The 16,075-nt window shown below is 46.0% G+C and overlaps 1 protein-coding gene across 1 annotated transcript; it reads right to left on the bottom strand.

The window, feature by feature from the left end:
* Positions 1–1,786: 1,786 nt before the first annotated feature.
* LOC310811481 (beta-1,4-galactosyltransferase 3) lies at positions 1,787–14,751 on the bottom strand. The gene is made up of 7 exons (XM_083679657.1): positions 14,566–14,751; positions 7,420–8,862; positions 5,587–5,822; positions 4,369–4,556; positions 3,988–4,110; positions 2,587–2,691; positions 1,787–2,449 (listed from the first exon to the last, which is right to left on the bottom strand). The coding sequence occupies exons 2-7, from the start codon at positions 7,682–7,684 to the stop codon at positions 2,173–2,175; spliced, it is 1,194 nt and encodes a 397-aa protein (XP_083535783.1). The 5' UTR covers positions 7,685–8,862; positions 14,566–14,751; the 3' UTR covers positions 1,787–2,172.
* Positions 14,752–16,075: the final 1,324 nt, after the last annotated feature.

The following is a 16,075-nucleotide window of genomic DNA, read 5'->3' as shown; positions in this document are numbered from 1 at the left end:
GAGATCACCTTTCAATCACACACTGGGAGCAAAAACATTAAATGTAACAGTGGATAAATGCGCGCACGCACACACACACACACACACACACACACACACACGTTTCTGGAATCATTAAAAGGAAGCTCATCGACTTTTATATCAACACAGCTACCAGGGGCACATCGCTCTCTCTCTCTCTTAGCCATCTTTGGTTTCAATCAACATGCCTGGATCTCAGCGGTGCAGAGGATGGTTTCCCAGGAGGGACGCTGGGTAAACAACCATATTTGTCAGGGGCTCCAGACAGCGTGCAGTGGGCAGAGAGGAAGTCCGAGAGGGGGGGGACGGGGACGGGATATGAGTGAGCTGGGCAGGAAATAACAATTACGTGTTCCATCTACAGGGGAAAGATTCTGTGACACTTCCAAACGTTTTGAAAAGAGAAAAAATAAAAGATATTAGGTATTTTATGCTTGTGGGGCCATGCTGTCCAGTAGGCTCTCTCTTAACCTGCGTTCCAGCACAACTACTGGCTGCAAGGAGTGTTTCACAGTTAACCAACACTATCCCACCACAAATCACTTCCTCATTCCTTCTTTAAGAGTTGTACTGGCTTATGGTCCGGGATGGACAAAGCATCAGGTTTTCATTTCTTCTAGAAATCAACACAACAATACAACACATAGCTATAAGTGTCTTGTAATCTCCTTTCCTGGAATTTTTATAGATCTGAAAAGACAGGATGGGTGAAAGCCAATCAGTATAAGCCTATGACAGGGGAGGCTAGTGGAGGCAGAAATCGAAGGACAGGCTCATTCTAATGCATGGAATGGAATGAAGAATGGTATCAAACACTGGTCCATGCATTACAATGAGCCCGTCCTCCGATTTCTACGTCCTCCAACCTCCCCTGGTCTATGATGGCTTACTTTCACCTGTCCAGTTCTTTCACAGACCAGTGTTGATAACGGAAAGGAGACAAGGAAAGGTGGCCAATTAGGACAGGCCCTGAGGAGAGACTGCAGAGCGCCCCCTGCAGAGCAAAGGGAGAAAACCAGCACACTTGAATTGGAAAAATGAGTCCCTTAGTAATCATAGCAAATAAAAAACCATTACATTATATTATTAAAAGACCAACTCCATTTTGATGTGGATAGCCAGCTCACCTGAAAGCAGTGCATTGATCATTTCACCCATTGCACCTATGCTCTTTGACCAAGGTCAAACTACAACCACACAGAAATCAAAGGCTGTACATATGGAAGGAGATGTCACCTTGAAAAAAACCCCATTTTGATTGTATTGATAACCATTAATATGAAACCCTTATTAAAGAGCTGTGTCTATGTCCACTGTGTGTTTATAAGTAGAGCGATCGCAATAACTGACGTCAATTTTATAATCGATAATAGGATATACTACAACTCAGATTCAACACGGCATCGTCCCTCAGTCAGTGTTCAGGGTAGCAGCTTTACTTAATACGGTATTCTACTCTAAACTAAAAAAAAACAACAGAATTACGCATGCTATTGCATTTTCAGTGGCTTATAGATTTCTTAAAAATCCACCTCCTAGTTTTGCAAAAAAACCACACCCATCAACCTGAAATTCTAAATGAGATAAGGTAAGAACTAAAAGGACAAACAGAACAAACATGGGTTTCTAAGGCAATGGAGGTTTGAAGCAGCGACCCAGGCACAGTAGACACATAAACTCATAGAGTCTGTCTTTTTACCCCTCCCCTCTCCTCCCTTCTCCTCCCCTCTCCTCTCCTCCCCTCTCCTCCCCTCTCCCACAGGTCTTGTAAGAGTAAAAGTCAATGGAGTGAAGAGATATCGGGAGAGTCACAGAGAGTGAGGTGAGTGGAGAACGCTACATCTAAATCATTCATACACTGACCAGAGTCTTCCTCCTCAGTGTTTGGGTCGCTCTTTACATTGGTCCACGGTGGACTCCCCCTCTTTTTCTAGGCAGTGGGGAGCACTGGTCTCACAGGGTCTCTGCTATTGATAATATATATCATTTAATTAGGCTGATCAGGAGGAAAAGGCATATAATATATGTATATGTGAGAGGGACCCCTGGACACCGGGGGGGGGGGGGTATCTCTCCATTGCAGGCATTGATATGAAGTTCTGTTGAAGAGTGAACCCCCCCAGGGTGGCCTGGAGTGGATGGGAGATGGTCTTAGTGGCCCATGGGTTGGTTCCGTGCGTGGTCCTGTTTGGGTTCCGCTGGGGGCTTGTCCGGGACGTTGGCTGGGGGCTTGTCCGGGACTTTTGCTGGGGGCTTTGCCGGGAATTTGGCGTGGGGTGAGGGTGTGGGATGCAGGCCGGCCTCTGTGCCGATGTAGACGGTGATGTTGGTGTAGAGGGGGAGATGGTCCCGCGACACCACCTCATACTGCACCGTGTTCATGCCGTCCTGCTTCCACGTCTGGCGCGTCTTGGCCAGCATGTTGAACCTAATCCAGAGAGGGGGGGGGAGAGAGGGGCATTTAGTAAGTAGTTTTTAATGTTAATGTTAATGAATGCATCCCAAGCAAGCTACCACCTGCGCACATACACACACACACACACACACACACACACAAAACTGTACCTCCTTGGATTCACATCGTTGCCCTTGTCCAGCTTGTGTTTGATCATCTTGTAGCGGCCCACCCTCAGCGATGGACGAGTGATGTACATCCCTCCCAGGGACACTCTGACAACAGGACACAGGGAGAGAAGAGAGGGGAGTAAATTCATGTGATATCCTCCCTGTTGGAGACTTTAAAAGGTCCAGTGTGTAGATTTCAGATTTAAAAGTGCTTTAGTGCTAAACAGCAATGATAAACGGGTAACAATCCAGAAATGAGATCTCATGAGAAAGAACGCTCATTGGAGAGTGCTGCTTTCGTCCGGACAAGACGCTTTCTAAAAGCTGGTGTCGTGGCCGAACACTGGCCTTTACGTACCAATTTGTACGTTTTGTGGATGTGCACAAATTTGCCACGTTATTAGAAAACGTGGCATGTTGTACATAGTTTCAGTGTCGTCAAAGAGGGCAGCAACTTGCAAAAGTCCATGCTACACCTTTAAAGACCCCCTCCAGAGGGGTGAAAAGTACATGCTACACCTTTTAAAGACCCCCTCCAGAGGGGTGAAAAGTACATGCTACACCTTTTAAAGACCCCCTCCAGAGGGGTGAAAACCGCTATGTCACGTGGCAGCCTTAACGTTTCAGGTGAGAGTTGTCTGACAGGTAACTTGACCCGACACTAATGAATGTGCAAGACAGAGGGGGCGTGACGTGAGATCTAACATGTGCTGCTTTTGTTCACATTGCGCCAACAGCAACCACCCGTCCCCTGGTCATCGGAACAACGGTGAACAGCAACAGAGCAGCTCCTTGTCCTCAGAGTGGAACAGCTACAATAAGAGCAGATTCTTGTCCCGACTACAGCGTTGACACAGACTTTAATGAATGAAAAACTCCTTCCTTGGCTATCCTGCCTCTCTCTCTCTCATGCCTTCTTCACATGTAGTTGACTTGACGAACAGAGAATTCCAATCAATAACTCTGATTATGACATGTACAATGACTGCAGAATGGAATGTTAAGGATGTCTAGGCAGGAACTCAATTCTGGGGCGCGGCCTGTCAGCAGCACAGTCCAAAGGGACAGTCCGAGGTTTTGAAAAAACATTTGCATGAATGAATGAAGAGAAATACAAATAAGCTTAAACTGTATGCAAATGTTGTTTTCATGGGGTTTTTTTTTGTGCAAAGGGAGGCAGGTCCTGTCTGTTTATCGTAGCACGTTTCAGTTTCACGTTTCAGATCAACTTTGGGTCTAAATCTTTTTTAAAAATGCTTATTTCAGCATAAACTGGTTGTATATTACTCAAAACATGGATTTTCATCTTAAGTTGTTTGATTTTGACTGGAGGGGCTATTTTAAAAAGCACAAATCTTCAGGCCATGATTTTTTCTCCCACCCCAAAACATCAACACTCACCGGATTCCGATGTCATCGTCCTCGCCTCCCCAGCCCCAGTAGTTGTTGGGGAAACCGTTCATCTTCAGGTAGTGCAGCGGTGTCAAGGCTGACACCCCACCAAAATACATCTTGTACGGCAACCTAGGGGAACAGAAGAGACACAAATAGTGAACAGGGGGAAATCTGATTACATTTCAAATAAATCAAGTCAACAACCGCCTATTTATTTAAGATATCCGAAAATAGGACAAATCATATTTGATTGCATTTCAATAATCATTAGAAAATCCAACTACACAAATAGTGATAGAGGGAACAAGAGGTTTTATAAAAAAATAATAAATAATAATAATAATTTTTTTTTTAAATCCCCCAAAAACGTGGAGAATGTTGACTGACTTGTAGCCAAACTTGTCCATGGCGATGGCGGCGTGCTTGGGGTGGGCGTCACACATGTAGGTGTTTCGGTCGTCTTCGGGAATGAGGTCGACGTCGTGGAAAAAGAGGCAGTCCCAGTCCTCCTCCCTCATCGCCTCTCGGAAGCCGACGTTCATCAGCTTGGCCCGGTTGAACGTGTAGTTCCCCGCCTGGAGAGAAGCGGGAAACACACAGACGGCACCGTCAGACGGGACAAGCCTGGGCATTATTTATACCGATGTGTCACATTAACTCATCAGCTGATGTGTGGGATTTGAGAGTAACGCTCGAGAGCGTTCCTGAGGTCAACACAACGATTTGTACTCAACAGTGCTGCGTTGTATAATAGGAGTACCCTGAGGGGACACGCGACAAGTGTGTGCATGTCACAATGGCACTGAACACTTCTGAACTATACTGTTTGTGCAGAGTGCAGTCTGACACTGGGGTATGTGATGTACTCTCCCAAATGCAGGGGCACGAATAGGGGGGGTTTCTGTACACTCCTCTGTAGAGGGTCACAAGTGACGAGCACCATTTTAAATGTCAATTGCATTTGTTGATCCATTTTGACACTATATAAAGCAGTATTTCCTTTTCATGATTAATGCTTTAGATAGTCATAGCCCTTTTGAGATGCTTACTTTGTAGAGGTTGACCTGGTATTCATGGCTTGCATGTAGCAATAACAAGCCAATGCTAAAATCTGCCTCTCAGCGTGAAAGAGGTAAATTGAGAGATAAATTGTTAGAGTAAACATGAATTGCTACAAGTGGATAAGGAGATTAAACTCGTTAAGCCTCTCAACTCAGCATCTTTCAACCACAGGTATGGATGTATGGCGTGGTCCCGGACACCAGAGGGCGCCCTTGATCTAGGCGGAATCCCTACTTCTCTGCAGCTTGTCAGGCCAACAAGTTTTTGCTATGAATGTCAATCATCAACTGTATGTCTATGATTTTGAGTGTATGTCTGTCATCTGTAAAGAACATTTTCAAAGGGAAATCACAACAACAATATTACTGAATGATCTGTATAAATAAATATCTGATATTTTCCTTAAATCAATCTTTTGGACCCTCTTGATATTCTACAGTGCCCTTACATGTAGATGCTGAGGACTGTGTGTGTGGTGTTAAATTAATGAGGATGAGGACAGTGCTGCGTGTGTGTGTGTGTGTGTGTGTGTGTGTCTCTCACCTGGTGGATGACATAGATGCCATAGTTCAGCTGCTGGCGCTGCAGGAACGGGTGCAGGTAGTAGAGAAGGATCTTCAGGTGGTGCTCCCGGCTTCTGTGTGGAATGATAATGGCGGTACGATGCCGTGCATCACAGTCAGGCGGCCTGTAGCGTCCCCCGCGGACCACCAGTGGATTCTTCCGCTGCACTTCCGCCAGGGTGAGCCCCGAGGGAAAGCTGACATGGATCGGTCCACCTGGAGAGAGAGAGGGGGGGGTGAGAGGCCAGGAATTACAACAGTATTATTTCGCCATCTTTCTAGACCTCCACCATGAAACACTTACCATTTCCACTGTCCATTAGCATGCCATCCAATTTCTGGAGGTGATTTTAGCATAATAGCCTATGAGCAGAAGGCTAAAGTTGATCCTCTAGCTTAGTGCAGGTGAACAAAGTCCACCCAAAAACCACATGCCGATAGAACAGCTGGAATGCATCTCGGCCAGTCACAATGCTCGACTTGATCAACCCGTTACATAATGGTTTTTATTTTGCCTCTACAAGAACCAAAGAAAGGTCCTGTCTGCAAGGTCCCAACTATAAATGTTGTTGTCCCAGACAACCGGTGTCAACGTAATTTAGAGAGGTGGAAAACCTAACCAGAGCCCCTAATGCCTGCATGTAATAAAGTTCACTAATACTTTAGGATTTTCCCGTTGCATAGTTTTGATTATTTTCCGCTTAGTGATTTTTGGTCGGTATACAGCAGGCCAACGTGGTTTAAAAGCTATTTTGACATTTTGTCGCGTCATTTAGCACCAGCTAGCATTTTGTGCTTGCAGGACAAGCATCTTTTATTGATTTGGCAGCTGTTGAACAACAATGACCCGTACATATGTTATTAATAACACCACAGAAAGTTTATTGAAACAAAAAAAAGGCAACCACAACGAAAATCGGAGGTAGACAATAATAGGCTACTGTACATTGTGAAGACCACTTTATTGTCCCACAAGGCATGTCCGTCCTTAAAAGGCCCCCTCCAGTCTAATTCTAATGTTCCTGTCTTTTGAAAGTTCTTTGCACAGCGGTATATTAAATATACACTGTGAAAATGGTTATCGGAACATGAACTGATTTGAAATCGGCAAGCTCGCCAACTATTTAAAGTAGCCACCATTTACAACACATGCACGGATTTATCTGTTGCAGTGGTTTTGCATATTCAAGCTCTTCAGGTTCAGACTCTCTGCGCCACTGAGTTTGCCAGTTACAACCAGAGCGGTATATTAGAATAATAGAAAGACATTTCTAACATGCCCCTCTGGCTACAGTCATTTCATGTGGATTTCGTTTTGGTTCTCGTGAAGGGCTGAGGCAGTGATAAATCAGGGCATGAATATGAATGACTTATGCACTGTAAAAACACCCGCAGCGGTAGACTGTATTTCCAAGAAAAAAATAAATCCTTAAAAACAGTTATTGACGCTAGTTTTTCATCTGAACCACACAGCGGTTTAACAGACGCTTAGGAATGATATACAAAATTTAAAATCGAACTGACATGTAGTGAAGCTTTAGGGAGGGGTTGCTGCGCAGAACAGCAATTATGTGGCTTGTTTGTATGTTCCCTTTCCTGGAAGAGTTCCTGTAACCTATGCTACCCTTTCTTCCTGGTATCGGTACAAATGCCTCCATCTTCAGTTTCAGTCCTGTAGCTCTGTTGTCAGCCTGCAAAATTAAGCCTCCTGTGAAATTACTGTAAAACACTGGAGGGACCAAGGGAGTGGGCCACAAGGGAAGGGCCCAGTTACAGTGGACCGCCAGACTAGACGGGCAGCTGGGGAACTCACCTATGAGGGGGGACGTCTTGGGGCAGTAGGGCATCTCCTCAATTTTGCTGTGGACCTTGGCCAGGAGAGAGAGGTTGGCGTACACGTCCCCGCCCGCGCCCGTCTGGTTGCGGCCATGGGGTGACACGCTGTCTGGTTTGCGGAAGATCCCGATGAAGTACGTCACCCTCTTGTGGTAGCCCTCCCGGGACAGCAGCGCCATGACGACCAGCTGGACACCCAGGAACATGAACAGGTAGCGCCATTTGGACTGCAGGGAGATCATGGCGACGGCTCAGTGTCACAGCAACGAGGGAGGAAGGAGCTGGGGAAAGTGGCTTCCGTGGTTTGTTTGGATTTGGGTGGTCCTTGCTGCCTAGTAGTATTTAAGAACTTGTATGTTGAAAAGGTCAGCTTGAGACTGGGTGAACTCTGAAGAGAGCCGTACAGTGGGGTGCGATTGTCAACGGTATACTTCTAGTGGCTTTGTGACCACTGTAAACATGCGTGCAGTCAGCTAGTACAATGCAACTGTATATCATATGGCAAGTGACACAGGCAATGGGTGTATAGAAATGGATATGGTTACATGAATGTATAGAAAGTTAAGTACTTAAGTGCGACATCCTTAAATGATATGTTGGAATGTTTTTAGATATCAAAGTGTGATATGACGTTAAGTAAACTAACCCTAACCCAAAGGCACTTTGGCTCCGCTGATACCCGGAGAACCAAAAATAATAATGGGGGGGGCGGAATGCAGTTTTGTATTTCTATTTCAACCGCTTCTCCCACCACAAGTCAAGATGTTGCGATCTCCAATGTCTACTGTTCCTGGTCCTCTGGTTCATTGGCGTGTGGTGGCCATGCCGACTAAACATCATGCGACTTCCAACTTAGCGCCAGAATTCCATCAGTGTTCCACCACAGCTCATTTTCCTCTGGTACAAAAAACTGCTGCGTCAGGCTCTCTCTCTCTCTCTCTGTGTTTTCGTGGTGCCTTCTGTTCTCGCTGCACTCCCCTGGGGAGGGAGGGAGGGAGGGAAGGGGGGAGGGAGGGGGGGGGGGGGCTCCACACAACAACAGCCACCAAAACAATGGAGCATATGCAGCCGTATAGGCCCTATCCTTTACAGGGGATTATGGCTTCCCACGAGCTCACCGGACTGGCAGGCAGGCAGGCAGGCTGGCTGGCTGGAGAGGCAGGGGGAGTGGACCGTAGTCAGTGTGGGAGGAGTGGTCAGGGAACTCTGCAAGAGTGTGTGTGAGGGGAGGGTTGTGGAGGAGGGACAGGCAGAGAGAGAAGAGAGGAAGGGGGGAGGAGGGGGGAGGGGGGGGTCCGACACCCACAGCTATTGTCCTATCCTGACGCGCTCCTGGCTGAGCGATGCTTCCAAGGGAGGTTAGGGGGAGGGTCCACTGGGCCTGACTGACAGGATCTGGACCAATCACAAGAATACAGATCTGAAACACAAAAAGAAGAGGAAGGGGGTGGGGGTTGTTAGATTGGTGATCAGCCTTCAACAATCCACTGTTGTCGTTTGCAAGTCTCCCATTTAGGCTGACTGTTTACACACACATGACCACATCGATGAGAACAACAGCCTGTGTTTGTTTTCACTGAGCCTAAAGAGAACAGTTGGAGAACCTGCACAAATCAGGCCCAACGTCGGCTCCAACATGGAGGCTTTCCCAGACAGGGGCCTTCTGGAAACCAAGGGGGGAAAGGAGAGTGAGACTGAAGCGTTTGAGACAGTGGAGGTGAAACGCAGCAGCAGTCAAAACAAAGTCCTCCTAGTCCTCCTCTGACATCGACCTCAGACCAAGGCAGGATCGTTAAAACCGGTGCTCACGTAAATCACCCTGTCTGCTGGAGTATCCCGACACATCCACACTCACAAATCAATTAGTGCTTGTTAAAACGGCCATCTTCAGAGTTCTAATCCTAATCCCACGGACAGAGATGGGATTGACAGAGAGAGAGAGAGAGAGAGAGAGAGAGAGAGAGAGAGAGGAGGAGGGAAAAAACAACAACACAAAACAATGAGCCTGTTGAGAGGGTGCACACGCACACGTGTGTGTGTGTAAGACCACAAGTGCTTTATCTGCAAATGGGAGCACATCAGGTTCTACAGCGCTCCGCCGCCCCCCTCTTCATTCTCCAGCCTCATGCTCCTTAATCCCTTGTCAACCGCTCTCACTCACTGGAAATAGGTTCATTAAACACACACAGCTGCTTAACACAGCGAGAGGGAACGAGGGAGACGGCGAGGAAGAGAAGGGAGGGTAGAAGAAGCAAGAAAGGAGAGAGAAAGTTCACTCCTACAAAGAGGGGAGAGGGGGGGGGGGGGGGGGGAGAGGAAGGAGAAGCCTGATGTTTATGTTTTTTTGTGCAGTTGGAAATGTGAGCAGATGAAGGACTGAGCCATATCAGCCCACCCTCTGCCATTTCCTCTCTTTCATGACCGGCAACTTAAAGCACAGGCCATGTAGTCTAAATCTCTATAAGACACCCTTCTATTCTACAGTCAACTACAATTTCACCGGTGTAATGGGAAGAGGTTATTACAAAGGGAGCATATCACCCAAGCCTGGTGCTTGAGGGCGGACTTAGCCCACACTGTGACCTAAACCTGGGGTATGAAGTGAGATAAGTTGGCAGCAGGCACAAAGACAAAGGCACGAAGGCCTTGACTTAGTGGGCATATCAAAAAACTCAGTGACTAGATTTAGATGGCAGTCTTTTTCCTGAGGCTTTATGGAGCCTCATGAGATGAGGAGATGGAGAGTGAGCCAAAACAGAGAGGGGGGGGGGGGGGGGTCAGAGAATGAAGTGAAGTCGTAGGGGGTAGGGAGCGGGCAGAGAGTATGGTTTTGTACTTTCCTCCTCTATAGCCTCAACGCTGTTCATACATCCCTGTCTTTTGACATTTGAAATTTAAGAGAGGCAGGATTGGCATGACTAACACAGGCCTAGAGTTTGCCAAAACAAACATCTTGCAGTCTTCTTCTTCCTTCCTTCCCCCCCTCCTCCTCTTCCTCCTCCTCCTCGGTCTGTGCAGTAGGGCTTCCAGTCAGAGTGCTGGCAGATAACAGCCTCAAAATGGGACAATCACTTATGCCTTGGGGCATTAATGTCCACATGCATACTCGCACACACTTGAATGAATACGAGAGCAGCTATAGAGGGGGAGCAAGAGAGAGAGGTGGAGAGATGGGAGAGTGTGAAAAAGGGGGGTTGGGGGCGGTTAGTGGGAAGTATGCGAGATGTAAATATAGATCATTATCTAGGGCTCTCGTTAGGCATGGATATTCAGGCTCCCACAGACACCACGGTGGGCTCAGTTGGCGCGCGGGCGCTGCCTACAGCCAGCCACAGGAGCACTGCTGGGAGGTACATTAGTCAGGCAGACTAGGGGGGTTGGGGGAGGGGGGGGCGGTAGACAGAGAAACACACCGAGATGTGGAGCGAGGTTGAGCCAGATGCACCCACCTTCGCACCCAACGCTTTTTACCTCCACTTCTGACACTTTTCTTGTCTTTCTCATCTCCTCTCCCCCCCCTCCCTTCCATCTTATCCGTTTCTTTGCTGCACACAGAAGACACTCTGGCACTTTGACTCCCCTCCCCCTACACTGTGATAGATAAAAATAAACATATGTGCATCGACCCGCCCCTTAACTGTAATGACATCTAGGGGAGGAAGTAACAGTTTCACTATCCTGGCGCCCCGCTGGTGGAATGAGCTTCCCACTGCTGTCATGACTGCAGAGTCACTACCTATCTTCCACCGTAGATTGAAGACCCATCTCTTCAGGCTACATCTTAACTGTCCTTCCTAAAGACTCCTCCCTGTGCAAGTTTCTCTCCTGTTGGGAGAAGAAAAAAAAAAAAAAAAAAAGCATTGTGACTGTCAATAGCCCCTGGTCCTAGCATAAATTACTTATTCTTATGATGACTGATGGATAGATGATTCACTTACTTAGACAAATGTAATTTGCTGTAAGTCGCTTTTGGGTAAAAAGGCGTCTGCTAAATGCCACAAACATAAACGTAAATGTCAAGTCGGAAGTTTGGAGTGTGGATGAAAGGTAAAAGGGAAAGGGAGAAAATGGTGACACTGGTCGGTCTGTGCAGCGCGTGCACGGACTCGTAATCTCCAGATTATAAAACCAGGAACGCAGGGCACGCGAAGGCAAAGGCCGGCAGAGAAAGGGAAAGAGTAGACGTATGCAGAATTTGAACACATCTGTTGTGCATCTGTCCTAACGGGGAGCAGGCAGTAAGCAGAGGAGAGGGGAAGTTGAAGGCGATAGGTATCGCACCATACTAGAGTGTGCTGCTGTGGTCAATACCATTGAGTGGGTGGAGCGTGACGCCAGAGAGACCGGGGGGAGGATGAGGGTGGTCTCCCATCTCATCACTTAAGGGTGCGTCATACTTCCATCCATGTATTAATCCTTCCATCCATCTATCTATGTATCTGCCCATCCACATACATCCAGATCAACATATGGTCAGCTGGGGATGAGAGTGTACTCTCCCGGGGCCACTGTAGAAAGATTTTTCCATCTCAAATTATGGGAGAAACGGTGACACTATCTGCGAGAGCCTACTTCTAAAAATGGAAATTGAATAAAAAGGCACCAACGTGGACCTCTGTGAGGCAAACTGCCATATCTGCATAGATCAGGGCCTTTTAGCTGAAGTGTCACCACACCGACCTTCACCAAATGATTAGTGATTCACAATTTCTTTTTTTTTTTTAAATGCTTACATGTTGACCTAATACAAAGTCACTGCAGCTAGATGCAACAGCTCCACCAAACAAACAAGCCAAACAGGCTAAACCAGCTGAACTAGAACCAGGCAATGAAATGTTCAGCAAACACAGCCCCCCCCCCCCCAAGAAACAGAAACGTCGGCAGAGAGACGGGTTCAACCGTCCTCGTCATGGCAACCTCTCCAGCACCCTGCCCATTCATTGCCACTGCAGCTGGTGCACGTCTCTTCAGCTGCTCCCCCAGGTCTGTGTCCACTGGGACAGGCTGTTGAAGAAGAAAAACAACATTCCTCATACATCTCTCTCTCCCTCTCCCTCTCTCCCTCTCTCCATCTCTCCCTCCCTCTTATTTCCATAGTGCAGTGAATTATTTTCTGGCTTGGGCACACTCCTCTGGGAAGGCCCTCGTTGCAACCATGATGACAATTCGCATGGCTCCGTGACTAAGCAATGGTAACTACGGGGACCAAAAGAAAACGATAACCATTGTCAATCCATAACAAAATGGCCACAAAGAAACAGTCACACACACACACAGTCACACACGCACACATTTATTAGCATAGCAAATACAACAGTTAGGCCTAGTTTACACAAACGTGTTTGGGGAATGTTCCCTTTAACTTACAAGATAAGCACTAACAAGGAAAGGCTTCATTGGTAAAGGAGACAGAAACAGGTATAAGCCTACTACTCATGCTCACAATGCTCAAAGATCAGGCCAGGGGCCATTCATTGCATCTTGATGTTTTATATAATACACCACAGCATGATTAAATATCAGGAAACAGAGCTGCAGTTAACCAAACCCAAAGCTACTGTATCCTGGTGATACATCTGGCAGCCCCAGTTCAGTTTAAAGCCGGAAGCCTGAGATTAATTGGTAGTGTTACAGCTTACAGGTAGGGTTTGGGTGTTTTAAGAAATATGGGTTTGATTCCAACAGTCAGTCAGTCCTATGTGAAGAGGGAGAACACTGGTTAGGTGTCTGCTCCTACTGATATCTGCCCTGGGGTCCCACTCCAAACCATTATAGAAAATAAATAACAATTGGACAAAAGCAAGGTCAGCGAGTAGATCTACTTAATTTACAAACCATTTGTGTGTGAGTCTAGCTGATTGAGTTACCAGTATCTGTTGTAAAAAAAAAAGAAAAGAAAAAAAAAGAAAAGAAAAACAAATAGGCTAAATAAAATCTCTCATTCTGGACAGGATTACTAAAATAATTAAACGTCTTGACTCATGTCATATAGGCTTTGTGAAGCATGTTATCACAGTCACTTTCACAACATGATACCTTCCGACACATGATACATCCGATACCTTCAGATGTCAGTGTCACATTCTTTGTCTGTGGAGAAAACTTTTCTGAGATCCATGGACAGATAGGACCAAGGCCGGATGATAAGGCTATCAGATTCTCTCCCACCAACACAGTGTAGTAGTCCCAGTTCCCAGCACTGGTCTACTCACACACTGCAAGCCTCGACTCAATCAATCTGACAGCTTTGGGGAGAAAACACCAGGGCCTTTTGTTCAGGGAGGACTTTTTTTTCTTCTCTCTCTCACAGCACAGCCAGAAGTATGTAAATAAAAGTAATGCAACCATTTATTCAACTTGTTTACTCAACTTTTGTGGGTTCAATTCACTTACACTCCTTCATTGTGTTTGCTGAAAGGTTGCTTTGAAAATAAATGATGATTGGCACCTTGATCCTTTTCTCCAGGATGCGCCTTGTGTATACAAGTCATTCTGGCTGCAGGTCATTTAGGTAAACCCTCTTCAAAAAGTGTTTGATGTAGCAACATGACAAGGGCCAACGACACACACACACACACACACACACACACACACACACACACACACACTAGGTGCAGCAGATAATTGTATCTAACTAAATGATGTGAGCGACAGGTTTCCTCCTTGTTCACTCCCCACTACTAGACGAGGGTGTTGTTGGCGTCGCTTGAACATTAATTGTACCTTATATGAGGCACCGTTAGTAATCATGTGACAATCGCGCTACATCATGTTATCAGCAGTCCCGACTCCTGATGTATGTAGCTAGCTGATAGCTAACGAGCTAACTCTGCTAGCTGTGATGATGTTGCTAGCGAGTGACGAATTTACAAATAACTAGCCATCTAACTAAAATATGGATTTCGAAAAATAAAATACAAATACTGTATTTTAGTATAATTACATATGTGCGTATACATATATTTGTAACACATTTATACGAGATAACTAGCGAACAGGACAGGACACAGTGGTAGCCACGACAAACTTTGCTAGAGGAGGATGAGCATAGCCCTTCACAGCCTTTCCTCGAAAAGTCTGGTCCGCGTTAGCTAGTTAGCGAAAAAAAACAATGCCAGCTCACCTAATAAACATATGTGATGTTACCATTCCAGTCCTTCTGCAGTTTTTCTTAAGTATGAATGGTACCCTTCGTTTCTCCGCCGTTTCCTTTTTATTCCATGTTGGCCAGCAACATATCTTGAGCTCGACGATTGAGTTCTGCTCCACAAAACGAGGGGAGGGAGCCAACTATTCACCGTGAACGACCGAGCCACTTCTGATGGAGCAATGATAGAAATAACGGACAGCCGCTGTCGGTGTGGTTGTACAATCAGTTGTACAGTGTCTGCGCAGCCACTGAGAGAAGCCTTATCTCACCTCCTCCATGGACGATGTCGTAATTTCACCACCACTTTTTTGGTTTCACAAGATTTCTGGCCCAAGGCGTGACAATGAGTATAAGCCCCTTTGTGTGTGAAGATCGTGTACTCGAGTTTCATTTATAAATCGTCGGCATGGTAAACACGCAGGAAGGAAAAGATAACACCTTTCAATTGGAGCGCAACAAAAGTTGAGAAATTGTTGAGAAAAAGTGTCCTTAAGTGTTATGTTCTAGAATGGGATTGACATCACACATCTGTTTAAATTCAAGTGTAAACAAATTGTTGTCAAGCATTACCATTCTTCATACATAGCTTTTTGCTTTAAGGTAAGGAACTATTTCTTAACTCAATGCATTTGTATCTCTTATCAAAATGGTATAAAACTCTTCAAGTAACAGGTAGCCTTCCTATACATCGTGGAACAACATTAATCAGTGTTCTACTTGTCCTCTACTGGTAAATTAGGATTAAATTATACTGTACTGTGGCCAAACCTAATACATTTCTACACAGAATTGTTTTAATGCTTTCTTTGAATATACATGTATTTAATAGGCTATTAACTGTGTAAGAGGTGAATCGCTCCCGTGGTCAATTTTTTGTTGTTGTAAGGGTGTATGGCTCACACCACATTAGACACACTGATAGTACTAGGGTGGTCAAGTAACTGATTTATAGCATCTAATAGTTTCCCCCAGAATGTCTCAGCTGCTGTCCCACCTTCCTCCCCTCCATCCCTGGAAGCCCCAGCCCACTCTGGATGCAGTGGTGTCAGCATTGTGGCGTAGTCTATGCCCTGGCCATCGGGTGGGTCCCAACCACGAGTTGGGTCCAATCTTTGCCAAGATGTCGCAGCACCCCGAATCAGCAACCTTGCCTCTCTATGCCAACTACTTCGACCCCGTCACTGATCGACTGCCCAACAGTTTCCCACTGGGACAAAAGTGGGTTGAGTCTGGATGAGTTTTTGTTTTGTTTTTTTGTCTCTGACACCCTACAATCTGACCCTTGAGCTAAAGCTAAAATCATGGTATTATTAGATGTCTAGGGGGTGATTAAAAGCTATTTACAGGAATTTGGCAAAACATTTGGACCACTAACTCAGATTAGTCTCACCATCTAATCCATAGATATAAATCATTGGAAAGTAACGCATCACATCTGGAGTTTTGCTGAACATAGAGATTCCAAAGATAGACAAATCTCTTT

This window comes from Argentina silus, assembly GCF_951799395.1.
Source record: "Argentina silus genome assembly, chromosome: 10".
Classification (NCBI taxonomy): Eukaryota; Metazoa; Chordata; class Actinopteri; order Argentiniformes; family Argentinidae; genus Argentina; species Argentina silus.
The sequence above is the reverse complement of the archived record's forward strand: the minus strand, read 5'-3'. Positions and strand labels throughout refer to the sequence as shown.